Source organism: Lolium perenne, chromosome 7 (genome assembly GCF_019359855.2).
Source record: "Lolium perenne isolate Kyuss_39 chromosome 7, Kyuss_2.0, whole genome shotgun sequence".
Classification (NCBI taxonomy): domain Eukaryota; kingdom Viridiplantae; phylum Streptophyta; class Magnoliopsida; order Poales; family Poaceae; genus Lolium; species Lolium perenne.
This window is the reverse complement of record NC_067250.2, coordinates 328,825,879-328,840,616: the sequence shown is the minus strand read 5'-3', so window position 1 is coordinate 328,840,616 and position 14,738 is coordinate 328,825,879. Positions and strand designations below refer to the sequence as shown.

The window sequence follows — 14,738 nt, the reverse complement described above, 5'->3', positions numbered from 1 at the left end:
GGAGTTCACACTCTTGCGAGTGCTAATCTCCGGTGGAGAGGTGCGGTTGCTTAGTGCTCCCGAACGCCACAAGAGGCTCACCTTGAGGTGTGGTTGCTCGATGCACACCAACGCCACAAAGGCCTCACCCCAAGATGCGGTACTCACACCACACACCGAACGCCACGAAGGCGCCTCACCTAAATCTCCGGTGACCCTCGCCACAAAGGCCTAGGTCACGGTTCCACTAAGGGATTTCCTTCGAGGCGGAAACCGGGCCTTACACAAAGATTGGGGCACACATCCACAACTTAATTGGAGGCTCCCAACAAACCGCCACAAAGGCCTAGAATCCGTCTAGGGTTCCAAGAACCCAAGAGTAACAACCTTCTTGCTTTCACCACCACGAATCACCGTGGAGAACTCAAACCGATGCACCAAATGCAATGGCAAGAACACCACAAAGATGCTCAAGTCCTTCTCTCTCAAATTCCAACAAAGCTACAAAAGCTATTGGGGGAATAAGAGAGGAAGAACAAAGGAATTCACAAAGAACACCAAGATCAAGATCTAGAGAGTTCCACTCACAAAGAGATGGATTTGATTGGTAGAAATGTAGATCTAGATCTCCTCTCTCTTTTCCCTCAAATGGGGGCAAGAATCATGGAGGGATTGAGAGATGGAGCAAGCTTCTCTAGTTCAACAATGGAGGGGAGAGCGCGTGAGAGACGCACAGCCCAAGGAGGAAGAAGGGGGTATTTATACCCCCAAGAAAATCGAGCCGTTTGGGCAAAACAGGGCCGGATATTCCGGCCCAAGTTGGGGCCGGATTATCCGGGGCCGGATAATCCGGCCTCGGGGACAAAACCTGGACAAAATCCGGCCAAAAATCCGGCCCCTATCCAGAGCTGCTTTTCTTCCGGTCCTTAGACGATTTCGGGGGCCGGATATTTCCGAAATATCCGGCCCGGATAATCCGGCCCGGATATTTCCAAAATATCCGGCCTAAGAAAACTGCAGAAACACCAAAACTAAAACGGGCATAACTTTTGCATCCGGACTCCGATTTCGATGATCTTGGGCTCGTTGAAATCACAACAACGAGCTCTACAACAATATGCATAGAAACATCATAGTCCAGCAAAGGAGGATAGAAACAAATGATGAAAGGTTTGACCTATCTCAAAAAGACATACCGGTAAAACCTCCAATCTTGAAAATGCAACAAGTTGCCCATGGAAAAACCATTCTCAATGAACTAGAGCTTGTCATGAGAATAAGCACAAGCTCTAAAACATCACATGGATAAGATCCAAATAAAACCAAGAAAGATGATGAACCAAACTCGAAAACGCAACAAGTGATCTATGCGAAATCCGTTTTCGATGAACTAGAGCTTGTCATGAGAATAAGCACAAGCTCTAAAACATCACATGGATAAGGTCCAAATAACAACCAAGAAAGATGATGCAAGGATGCAAAGGTTTGAGCTCTCTCCGAACGATACGATCGAGTTACTCACTCGAGAGCCCTCTTGATAGTACGGCAACTAAACTATAAACCGGTCTCCAACTACACTATGAGACCGGTGAGAAACAAACCCTATCAAGAGCAAACCTTATACTTGCGCATTCCACTTGAGCTCGATGACGACGATCTTGACCTCAACAAGATGGAACGCCTTTCTTGCTTGTGCTTGCTTGACGAAGTCTTGTGGATTGCTCCCCCATAATCCACCATGGGAGAGCTTCTTCTTCGGCGCATCTTCACATATCCATGATCACCATATGGATGGCAAGACTCAAGCAAAGGATCTCTTCGAGATGGCTCATCTTGAACTTGCACTTCATTTCTTCATTCTTCATCATGTTGATGTCTTGAAGTAGCTTGAGGGCTCACTTCATCTTCATCTTCAAGACATACTTGACACTTGATATCCTTCATCAATTTCTTCTTATTGCAACCTTGAAGCCAACATATGGTTCAAGAATTGCCTATGGACAACTCCTACAAATATAACTCAATGCAAACATTAGTCCATAGGGATTGTCATTAATTACCAAAACCACACATGGGGGCTCCATGCACTTTCACTCGGGCCCTAGTGACAAGCATTAAGCATAACAAGTTGCAACAATATCATCAAAGTACCAATTACGGACACTAGGCACTATGCCCTAACAATCTTATGCTATTACATGACCAATCTCATCCAATCCCTACCATCCCCTTCAGCCTACAGCGGGGGAATTACTCACACATGGATGGGGGAAACATGGCTGGTTGATGTAGAGGCGTTGGCGGTGATGGCGGCGATGATATCCTCCAATTCCCCGTCCCGGCGGAGTGCCAGAACGGAGACTTCTGGCTCCCGCGACGGAGTTTCGCGATGTGGCGGCGTTCTGGAGGGTTTCTGGCGACTTCGACTTCTCCCCGTGCGTTTTTAAGTCGAGGCGAATAAGTAGTCCGAAGGAGGGCGTCGGAGGCCGGCCGAGGGGGCCACACCACAGGGCCGCGCCGCCCTATGGTGTGGGGCCCTCGGGCCTCCACCTCAATTGTCCTTCTGGCTCCGTTAGTTTCCTGGGAAAATAGGGCCTTCTGCATAAATTCCGAGGATTTTCCCGAAAGTTGGATTTCTGCACAAAAACGAGACACCAGAGCGGTTCTGCTGAAAACAGCGTTAGTCCGTGTTAGTTGCATCCAAAATACACAAATTAGAGGCAAAACAATAACAAAAGTGTTCGGGAAAGTAGATACGTTTTGGACGTATCAGGGGGTATTTATACCCCCCAGAAATCCAGCCGTTGCATTCTTGGGGGGGGGGGGGGATAATCCGGCCTAAGTTGGGGCCGGATAATCCGCCCCCCACCAAAAATCCGGCCTATGGAAAAATCCGGCCAAATGTCCGGCCAAAAGTCCGCCCCATGTCTAGGGCTGCTTCGCGTCTGGTCCTTAGCCATTTTCGAGAGGGCCGGATATTTCGAGAAAATCCGGCCCTGGGGAATTTTCGGGCAAAAGTCCGGCCAATAATCCGGCCCCTATACTGAGCCACATTTTCTCTGGTCCTTAGTCGTTTCTTGGGGGGCCGGATATTTCAAGAAAATCCGGCCCGGATAATCCAGCCCTATGGAATTTCCGGCCAAAATTCCGGCCCCTGTACTGAGCCACAATTCCTCGAGTCCTTTAGCCAGAAATTGGGGGCCGGATATTTTGCAAATATCCGGCCCGGAATATCCGGCCTGGTGGTCCTTTTCAGCTGTCTTTTGACTCGTGTTTCCACACAAGACACACACAAATTCATGTACCTATATACATCCTGCACCACTTCATCAAACATTAGAGTATCACATACATTGACATCAAACACACAAAACATATTGTGAGAGATGTTCTTTCACAATTTTATGTCCAATTCTATGACTAGGATTTAGGTATGCATATATAATTACTAGCTTAATTTCCATATGAAAATCATCGTAAAACTGAAATGTGAGGCGAAGTGAAAAATAGCAATTTCATGTCCAATTCAATTAGAGGAGGTACGCATGAATAGGTCGTCTCTAGCGAAGATACTGTTTGCTATAATTAATTGGCATAAAAGCAAGTACGGTATGTGTTGGTGTTACACCCTGGCCACCACGAGGCCGGGTTTGTTACCTCTGGCATCTCTATATGGTTTCTTTACTGGTCCACACACACGCCAATACATCTCTTTTCTGCGCACTTTATCCTTATTGGTACGCACCTGAGATCAACTTCTAGGTCAGTCACTCATCCTCAAATTGTTCTAGTCGTCAAAGTTCTCTAGGCTAAATCATGTTTAACCTTAGAGTTATTTGGAGATGAGCTTGCAAAAAAATTGCAACATGTTGATGACGTAGGGGTGCCACGACAATGCCCATAGATGATGGACTGGGGTTTTGAGGAAGGAGTGCGCTGGTGAATTCATCGGCATACAAACAAGACAGGGGACATGACTTACCCAGCTTCAGACCCCAAGAGTGAAAAAGTTATGTGTTTAATGTTTGTTCTTGATTGACTGATGATGATGTTACAATGTTTCCTCGGTGTCTATGGTGTTCTCTCTGGATTGCATCTATGGTGTTCTCTCTGGATTGCATCTATCTATGTCTCGTATCTCTGCCTCCTCCTAGATCCCTCTTGGCCTTTGTAAAGAATGCCATGTCTCAGGACCCCAAGTCGGTTACATGTTAGGGTTCCCTTGTATGGGCTAGTTCTTGTGTCGCACTCCAGGTTCCTAGGCTTCGGCTCCTTTAGTAATCAACATCCCTCATTGGGCTTCATGGGCCTTTGCTTGGAACACACCAGGTATGGTTAGTCGGTGCCCTATAGGGTGTTCTCACAACAGTTGATGTGTGTATAATCTCTATCATATTAAGCCCTGGACGAGGATGTCATAATTGCATTGAGCCACAAGAACTAACTGGCAACAAAATTTATCAATATAAATTCATAACTACACTATTATATCACCATGCAACAAAAGAAAAAAGAGGGTAATGTATGATTAAAATTAAATTAAGAAATAACAGAAATAAATTGCAACCAAAAATTTGATGGTGCCCGAAAGGAAGATAAGGTTTTAAATAAATACGTTTCATAGTGTAGTGTGGCCATAATAAAGTCTTCCTATATATATAAATGTGTACCTAATGATAGGCCAAGATATTGAAAGTAATAAACAAAATAAAATAAAATAAAATATAGTATATCTAGCCACACCAATGTGCGGGTCATCCAGCTAGTACCATCGGAATATTTAGCAATTAATTAATGCACGCAAATTCTACCATGGTTGGTAGTCTAATTGAAGACATTCATTATGAACTAGATGACACCCGCGCGTTGCAGCGGAGAATCATGTTGCTCCATGGATTGACAGTCTAATAGAACCATAAGTATATTATCTGTAATGGTGGGTTCTACAATAAACATAGACTCGGAATGACGAAGAGCAGCTTCCTAGCTGTGGATCGTTGGGAAAAAAAATTAAAGCTTGAGTGTTGGATTGTCCATATTGAGCATATTCCATCAGACCCAAGAGTATAAGACATTAAAAACAGAATTTGTTTGCAGAAGTATTTATGAAGAAAAAGAAGAGGATTTACAAAACACCATCTTCTATTTGTGCCAGGGTCAGTTGCATATCCTCTCTAAATTTTCTAACATGCGTAGCTAATAATTGGGTTTTAGATACATCAGTTGAAGATGCTTAATTGTGCTAGATATACCATGCTACTCCCATCTGGTAAAAGAGAAAAACTTGGGCAAGAATAAATTATAATACTTTGAATATCATTGCACGGCAAGTGAGATAAAAAATTTCAATCCAACCAACAATACATAAAGTTGAAGTCGAAGGTCAAACTGAGTCCATTGTACAAATCAGAATAGACATTGCCGGATGAGGAGGCCGTGGTATAACCAAGTCATCTAGAGTGCATTCTTTTCCTTTTAACCTGCATGAAGAGTAAAAGGTAGGTCTGGTGAAGACAGTGAGATTTTATTTAATCTCCGAATCACATATTTTGCACATCTAGAATAGTTCATGCATGACAAAAACATTTGAACAGGGGCATACCAATAACTGAGTTTATTATGTCTGACCAATAATTACGCAGCTACTAATTAAATTCAAGCTCAAACAACTACACATATGTGTTAGCATAACAACAATACAGTTATTGTTTCCTGTTTTCTCTGCATAATCGGATATAAGAGAATGACTCGGAACTCAAAATCTATAGAGTTCAAGCCTATGTTGATCATACAATTAGTAGTAAGACAAATTTAAACGATGTCGCAAAAAATGGTCAGTACTTCCTAAACCTGTATATAGAATATTCCTGGTCTTGATCTGCACGAAATGGTGCATTTGCATCAGGAATAGGCATCTGGTTGACTCTTTCTTTTTTGCGATAAGTGATCTGGTTTATTCAGCTTCATATAAACACCGAGCGGAGTGATTGAATGTAACATGAGATGAAGAGCATCATAAAAATTCAAGTAGTAAAAGGATGAACATATCTTGATTCCCCTAGACCCTAGTAGCATAAATAGCTGAAGTAGGATGCAAGAGACAACCTCCGTTTAGGAGCTGAACAGCTTAACCGATTGAACTCTCATCTAGCATCTGCAAAACAAAGAACCCCAAAAGACAGTTTGTTTACTTAGCAACACCCGACCATGTTAGTTCCACTTCTAAAATCAGGTTGCTGTCTGCTCATATGAGACTTACACTACCACGCACCAGGACAGCACACTCATTTGAAAACGACCAGACAATATTAATCTGCATGAGTAGGACACAAACAAAATCGACGGCGTTGTCCTCCAATTCGCCCAGCACCAGGCATGGTCGTGAAGCAAGCTCACAATGGGGAAGAATCTGATCGATGACTGCATCGTCTAGCAGCTGCCTAAGTAAAAAACTTAAAAATACATGGTGGATGTCGAGGGTATGGCTCACGATTCAAAGGGCGCTAGGGCAGCAGCATGAGCAATGGCGTGGACAGACTACCGTCGTGGAGGCCGGACGAAGGATATGATGTCTCTCGAAGTGGATCAGGGTCTTTATAAGCATCAAAGCATGAGTTATCCTTTCGCCTACCTCCACAGGTTATGGCTCACGATTCAGATACCTCCATTGATTTCTTCAAGGGGTCGTGGAGGAAAGGAAGAGACATGATAACTCGTACCACCAGGGAAGATGTAGTAATGGGCTGCATGTGGGCTCAATAAATTGCCTGCACGGTTGCGCATTCTTTGGTAATGAAGAGACTATGTAGATTGAACGGAAACTGGAACCCAACGCACGACGACACAGCGTGCTGCGTGCGAATACGGCGTGAGAGGTAGAGAGGCGACGTGGCTTCATGAGAGACCAGGAAAATTAGTTAGTGGGGGCTTCCTATTTAGAGATAGAAGATTAGGTGGCACCAAACATGAAATCTTCTTAGGTATTTAGTGCAGGTAAATACCATGATCAGAAAATTAATGGGAAAAATAATTATGTATTAAATATATCGGAAAAGTTAGCAATTAGTTAATGCCCTTGAATTCTGCCGTGATTTATATGTGTTCTCCTGCTATATATTCAACATATTGTAAAATACATCATCATCCATTTCTCTAGCTAGGCTCCTACGGAAACAACAACAACAATGGGATTTTGCTTGCTCTCGATGTCTCAGTTCTTCATCATCATTCTCGTCGTTTACTCAGCGTCCCTTGCTACATCTGAATATGACTGTAGCAAGTCCTTGAACACTGTGACACTACCTTGCAAGATAGAGCTGCAAAGGGTTATCTCTTCTGGAGACAAAAGTTATATTGCTATGGATTGTTGCATGCAACTTGTATGTATCAAGGACGCAACATGTGCCTCCCTAGTGCACTGGATGTGTTCCGATAAGATTCGTGAATGTCCATCGCCACCTTCTGTGTCTTAGCTAGGCCTAGCAAACCTACACATCCTCCACATGTAGTTGGCCGATTTTAGATATGAATAATTTATGAGTGTGCATTGCTGCATCATGTGTAATGCATTGCTTCACAAACTATAGATGAATATGCGCAATACTTTTATTTAGATTTCATAGATGTCAGAATTGAGGTTCAATTCTTATTGATCCCAATGTTGTGAAGTAATATCTAATGAGACAACACTCACGGACATAATATAAACATTACTACCAAAATTACTGTAACAATGTGCAACACGATCGTTATGATATATTTTGTCGTATATATATATTGTGTTACGTTGGTTAAATTGATGACCTAGAGATACGCGTAAAACTTATAAACCGGGACGGAGGTACTAGTGCTTATAGTACCATAAAGTCATGGTCAAAACCATATTATATTCTGAATCTTCTTTGATAGTCAACCATGTGATACATAGGCATAATTCCAGCAAGGGTATTTTATCATATTGAACTATATCTATAGTTCAGTCCAACTCAATTTCATTTTTCTAATACAAAGGAAGGGAATCAATTAATACAAAGTAGGAACACCCTGGAAACATGCCATGTGTGAAGCCTTGTACTGTACAGAATATGACACTAGGTCCTAGACTGACTTCCATGTCCTACTGGTCACTGGAAGTCAAAGCTACACATATAAGTTTGAATTTGAGAAGGACCACTACGACTGTCAATCTGACCTACTAATTAGCTTTCCATTTCAAATTTGAATTCAAACATAAGTAGTGAACAAAATTGAGATGAAGATAAGATGAACATGCTGCGAGCATCACAACACAAGTTCAAACATTGGAAGGAAACCACGCACATCAAGGAAACAGTCACGACATATATATTGAGCAGGAAAGTTCCAATCGATGTTTATTTGCAGTGTGTTATCACATTTCTGTAATGCGGAAATCACAGGAAGGGAACCAACGAGTACAAGCATCACGCAAGTCAAAGCTACACTGATAAGTAGATTCAAATTCGTCCGAACTGAAAGATCTTTGTCCGTTAAGATTTGAGTTCCAACTGAAAAATTGGAGATGAAGACAATGAACATGCTGCATTAGTACCACTTGGCAGTGCTAGTTGGAGCATTTCGGGCACCTACTGGGAACCTCGCCAAGATCACAAATCGCCATGGCCTTATTAGTACCACTTGGCAGCACAAAGTCGTGGTCATGATCAGAGTATATTCTAGTACAAGGCTATACAGAATATGGCACCAAGTCCTAGACGGACTTCCAGGTTCTAGCGATACTGCAAGTCCAAGCTACACAACAGATCTTCAGGGAAATGTTCAAACTTGGGAAGGACCACCCACTAGCACTGTTCAAATCTAAAGTGCTAAATTTGAATTTCCACACACAATTAGACTAGATAAATCAGAGATTTCCTGACCAATATGACATCACAAATTGACACTTCAGGGAAAGCACCACTGAACAGGAAAAATTCAATCGATGTTTATTTGCAACTTGCAGGTTTTGTCACAGCAAACAATCAAGAATTACCAGCCTAAATACAACACATTCCAACAGATATAATTGGAAGCAGCTCGGATACTATAACTGTGTCAAGTGTTATCGAGAGAGAGTGACGCACACAATACAACCAACATCATGTTGGTCTCCCGGTGTAATGTAAATTTCTCAGTGCAGACCAGAGCAGAGCAGCCTCAATGTAATGTACACCTCTTCAACTCGCTATCCATCCATCCATCCTGGTGTGATCTTTAGCAGTTACAGGGTTGATTTGATTGGTCAGAGCAAGAAGATGGCTGGCTCCGACTTGGCGGAGCAACCGTACTTGAACGTGCTGTATTTGCGGTGCACGCCGGTCAGCTTCCCGTTGGCCGCTCCTTGGTGGAGCTCCACCATCATCCTCGAGCAGTCCCTGCATATCAAAGCGAACAATGCACAGCTGTGAGCACAAGAGCACTGCTACGGAAGTTGACCATGACTCTGGAATGAAAAGACTAGGGGAGGTGCAGAGTGTTTTCTTCCTTACATTAGCTGTTCTTCAGAGTACTTTGTGTGTAGCTCGCAGCACTTGTTCCAGGACTTGAACCCGTTGATGGTGCACTGGGCAGTGTAGATGGCCGCTGCCGCCAGCATGGACGGCTGGAACTTGAGCATCCCGTAGTCGACGAGGCTCAGCTCGATTATGAAGAAGGCGAGGAGCTCCAGCTGATTCAGAACATAGTATTCGTGTCAGACAGGCACTCAAACATAACAACTCTGCTGATTGTGCAAGATCCATGTACTAGTTAGTAGTCTGAGCTATTATAAACCTACCTTCTTGTCAGATTTGGCTGCCTTCAGGAACCTCCTCATGAAGCAATATGGGGTCGGAACCGACATGTCGAACTCAAGCCTGTCCACAATGGTCCTCTCCTGTACAATCATTCACCCACTAGTGTCAGTTCTCTGAAGATGTGCAAGATATCATTTGGACTGAATCAAAAGGTGTTGTGGGACTGTTACCATCTCCAGGATATCTGCCCGGGTGTAGGCGCGGTCACAGATGAGGATCAGATCCTCCACGACCGGCACACTCACTTCCTCGTACTTGCACGCCAGCAGCATGGCAGTCACGCCGACCAGCTGGAGCTTCTTCCTCACCACGTTTTCACGAGCTAGATATCTGTCGATGATGTTCACTGTGAGGAACAGGGTCTCACCCAACAGCTCCAGTTTGTAGTGCACCTGCATTGGACAAGCAACATTAAGGTCTGTAAGAACATTGCAGAGCATGTTACACCACTTTGCCAAATTCAGCAAAGAGCAGGTAGGTTTCTTACCTCTATCAGCCAATCGATAAGAATGCCGCGCATCTTTTCATTGATATCGGTCTGGTGCGACATGTAGCTAGGTGAGACACAGCTCAAATCCTACAGCAGAGAGGATTTCGTAATGAGATTACCATTGCCATGCATAACTTGGTATAAAACAGTAAAGAACTTCACCGAGGTTCCAGAATTGTACCTCGCTTCTTCTATAGAAACTGTATATCTCATCAACATACTCGACCACCGCGAGGGAGTTGCCGGCATCGCAGCTGTCGATATCTGGTGCCACCTCCTCCTCGCTGTCTTCCATATCGATTTCTTTCAGCTCATTTGTCATCTGCAATTACAAGATACAGCTGATAAGTGATGAATGAAACTACCAAATGGTTAACTAATCTGTGTTGATCATACAACTGCACTGTGCTACTAACCATTTCATCCATGTCCGAAAGATGCTGCACTGACAGATCATCGGACACCTTGGTGCATTCCATATCAGAAGGAGCGTGGAATGCAGTCTCAGCATTTCTTTTCTGCCGCTCACTACCAATGGGTGCCTGTCAAATAATTTCAGATTCTTCAGTCGACATTTCAATGCCAAAGTCTGAGTACGTAAAAGCAAGGGAAAAAACAAACAGGGATGCAAAACAGGGTAAAGGTGAATAATCATAGCATAATTCAAAATCTAGAGCTATCACACTAAGCCTACACAAATATTCACCATATAAGAGAGCACCCTGTTCAATAGGAAGATATACATATCAAAATTCGGTGGAGATATACTCAACCTAATAATTGGAGCACTAACAACATACTATAATTAGAGCACTCAATTGATGAAGAAGATCTAAGCATATAATATCGTATACGCTATAATCTGAAGATTACATCCGTAAAGCTGAAGATTTAGGTGTACTGTGTAGAGTTTACAGTAAGACTTGCTAAACGTCAAGGCTTTATTAATTTAAAGTCGGGCACTTGGTGCCTTTTATCTAAAAAAGTTTACAGTAAGAGCAAATACTGCACGTTTTTCAGATAATTGACAACAAATACAAAGTGCATTAAGATGTATTGGATTTCTACTTGCAAGTTCAGAGCAGCAAACACATGCTGAGAGCAGCAACTACCATAGAGAACAGCACATGTATCTAAGAATATCGAACTGACAACAAACACAAAGTGCATTCACTATCAAAAAACATTCAGGGGCATTTGCTAACATTCAGAATCATGGAGCTTACACAATTGGAAAATACAGACATAAGAACAGCTACGCACAGTTAAGACAGTATCAAAACAGCAAGGGATTCAATCACTTTTATGGCTATTACCAACGGGGCATTTGCAGGCTGTGTCGCCAGTGTAGCTGCGAATTTCCTGCCAAATAAGGTAACAAACCCGATTAAGCCTTCCAGCCCTCCCGGAACAATGGCAAGCAGTACATGGATGAAAAGAACAGCTCGCAAACAAACCTTGTGACCGGCCGGTGCCCGGCGAAGCCGGCAGCCTGGTTCTTGGCGTCCGCAGCGGAAGGTTTCCTGAAAGAAACGCAGCGCGATCTGTAAGAGATCCACAGTTCGGAAACTGGAATTCGAAATTGCTCATGGCTGGGTAGGTGGGTGGATTGCTTACTTGCTGACGGCCAGGTGCTGGTGCGGGGCGCCGATGATGTTCTTGATGTCCCTCAGCGCCCGCCGGTTGGTGTTCGCCGCCGCCGCCGCCTCCGACCCGAACTTGACGCCCTCCATGGTGCTGCGGCTCTCGGATCTCACACGGTTCTCCATCGCTGCAAGCAAAGCGGCCAAATTCTCCGTCAGAGACCGAAGATACGGTGGGATTCGCACGCGTCTGTAAGAGAAAAGCAGGATCTTTCGGCTCGAATCTCTACTGAAATCCCATCGGGCGTGAGGAACGAGCCAGTAACTCTGATTTCGACGCGTCCCCAAGGGGCGAGGCGAAGAATCCGATGGAATCCTGGCGAATTCGAAACCGAAGAAGCAAGAACGCCCCACTGAACCAGCTATGTTTCAGGTTTAGAGCTGGGGAGATCCAAGAATCAAAAATGGCAAGCTTTGAACATCTCAGACTACCCAGTCCGGCCCCGGCCATGGCCGCCCCCGACCCCCAAGATCGCATTTTCCCTGCTCGAATCCATCGGGCAAGGGACGGAAACCCCAGGCCGACGAACCGATCGAGAGATCCGGCTCCCAAACTCGAAAAGAATCTAGACGACGGACGCAATTGCTCGCGCAAGTAGCTCTGAGCTAGCGTTTCTCCCGGAATCCATCCATCTACGGCGGAGATCCAATGGAAACGGCAGCTCGCGCGCGAGCACGAATCCGACACGAACCCTGGAGAAAACCCTCGAGAAACCAAACCAAACGAATCTAATCTACCCACCACCAAGAACAGGAAACAAGCCCCCAATCCCCGTCCAAGAAACGCATCGAACATCCATCCAAGAACTGGTCACGGACCTCGTTGGGCTGCGACGCGCTCGAGGAGAAGGGGCTACTGGCTAGCTAGCTACCGCCTGCCGCCGCCGCTCTCCCTTGCTGCCGTTGGGTAGCTGCTGCGAGGAGCGGAGCGTAGGAGAGAGAGATTGGGATGGGAGAGGCGGAGGGGGCAGCGCCGAGATAAAATAGGGGCCCTGTTCTGGTTGTCGAAAAAGGAAAGATTTGAAGCCCCAACGGTCCTGGGATGCGGACCGTCGAGATGGAATCGGACGGTCGTGAGAGGGTGGGGCTGGCCTTAACGGCTATGGGATGCCACATGTGCTTTCAAAACGAACCAGCTGCATTCCCTGCTTGCTGTGGAGACTTTACTGTGGATGGATGTGGCGTCAGCTTTAAGATACATAGGATTGATATGTTTCCTTCTTCTTTTATTATTGTTCCTCTTTTATTGTTGAACTTGGATTTGTAGATGGCCACCGGTTGACACGTTGAAGACGGGGGCGCGACGTGGTGCGGTGGGTGGCGTGGGATGGGAGCGGAGAGGGCTTGATCGGTCGTGGTGATATCATTTGACCGTTGGGGCTGCGACGCTTTCGGCATGTACATGGCTTGTCGTGTAGGGACTTCTCGTGTTTAACAAATAAGTTTAGATCGGTGTCGAAAAATTGAACTAGAGATAGTTTAACATAATCTTGGGCTATATTTATTTTAATAAATGAGTTCTACAGTATAGTATAAACAAATTAAAATGGACTACTAAATCTTACTACCTTCGATTTATATTATAAGTAGTTTTAGCAAGCTATTTTAGTTGCTAAAACCACTTATATTATGAAACGGAGTGATACATCAACAAAATACAACAAATGGAGTCGATTTCACATGTCCCCTATGACGTCAGAGGGTGCACGGTACTTTATGATAACCTTTCAAAATGTAGCATTCTTGAAGAGACAAAAATTGCTAGGTGCACTCCATCCTTGGGGTGCTAGCTAAGTCGATCGATCATGGTCTTGATTTCAATGAAGCATGGTTCCTTCTTATATTGTGACCATATTATTAGATTAATTATTTAGTTCGACTGCTAAAATTTTCTCTATCTACAGGTGTGAGTTGGTATCGTTCCACGTTGCATCCCCTCCTCCTCGGGCCATCCTCTCTCCCTCCCCTCGATACCTCCACCGGCGAGAGCCGTCAGGCAAAGCCTGCGCGATATCGACGGTGGTGGTTGTCCCCTACCCACGCATGGTGAGGGTCTCGCACGGCGGCCCTCCCCGGCGGATGTCCCCTACCCGCGCATGGTGAGGGTCCCACGAGGCGACCCTCCCCAGCGATGGTGCGTTGTGTTTCCTTCGGCCGACGTGGGAAATGCCGTCGGATCCTCACACGGTGGCAACGCTGAATGGCGACCTAGTCACCGGCGGCCGGCACTAACTGAAGATGATATGGTCATGGCCATGAGTGGTTACATTAGTTTTGAGAGTCTTTTCTCTCTCACCGACCCACTGCAGTGTCCTATCCCCTGGAGTAGCCGACCGGAGTTGGGCAAGAACATGCACCAGAGTAGGTAGAAGTAGATCTAGCATACATAGTTTGTCCTTTATGGCGCTTGGCGCCCATGCGGGGAGTGAGGAGCCAGATCTTTGCCGTCAGATCTGGTGTTGCCTTGTCTTCCTCCTCTACTTCATGGTGCTCCGACGGCTGAAGTCAGATATGTGGCGGCGCAAGGATGCAAAGATCTCCATAAAATAAGGCTGCGTTTTGCAGATTTGGTGGCCAAGATTGGAGTTGCGGTTCCTCCTCTCTCGCTCGTCGTGGTGACGAGGATGGAGGAGAGCTGATGTCGGTTGGCCGCTACATATGAAGCAGGGGAGCGGCATCGCTTGTCATAAACATTTCTTTAAAAGGTTTATTTTATTCTGAAAACTATGCCCGTCAGTCTTCACAGGTTGACCAGAACTTCACGGGGTTCCTTTCCGGCCGCGTTCATAGTTCCCTTTCCGGAACAGGGAGTGA

The 14,738-nt window shown here is 45.1% G+C and overlaps 1 protein-coding gene across 1 annotated transcript; it reads right to left on the bottom strand.

Moving 5' to 3' along the window:
* Window positions 1-8,917: 8,917 nt before the first annotated feature.
* Window positions 8,918-12,897, bottom strand: LOC127313368 (cyclin-B2-2). Its single transcript, XM_051343888.2, has 11 exons — window positions 12,744-12,897; window positions 11,899-12,052; window positions 11,739-11,804; window positions 11,598-11,643; window positions 10,698-10,823; window positions 10,463-10,603; window positions 10,279-10,368; window positions 9,962-10,183; window positions 9,773-9,871; window positions 9,486-9,664; window positions 8,918-9,371 (listed from the first exon to the last, which is right to left on the bottom strand). Exons 2-11 carry the CDS (start codon window positions 12,048-12,050, stop codon window positions 9,239-9,241), a joined length of 1,254 nt encoding a protein of 417 aa, XP_051199848.1. The 5' UTR covers window positions 12,051-12,052; window positions 12,744-12,897; the 3' UTR covers window positions 8,918-9,238.
* Window positions 12,898-14,738: the final 1,841 nt, after the last annotated feature.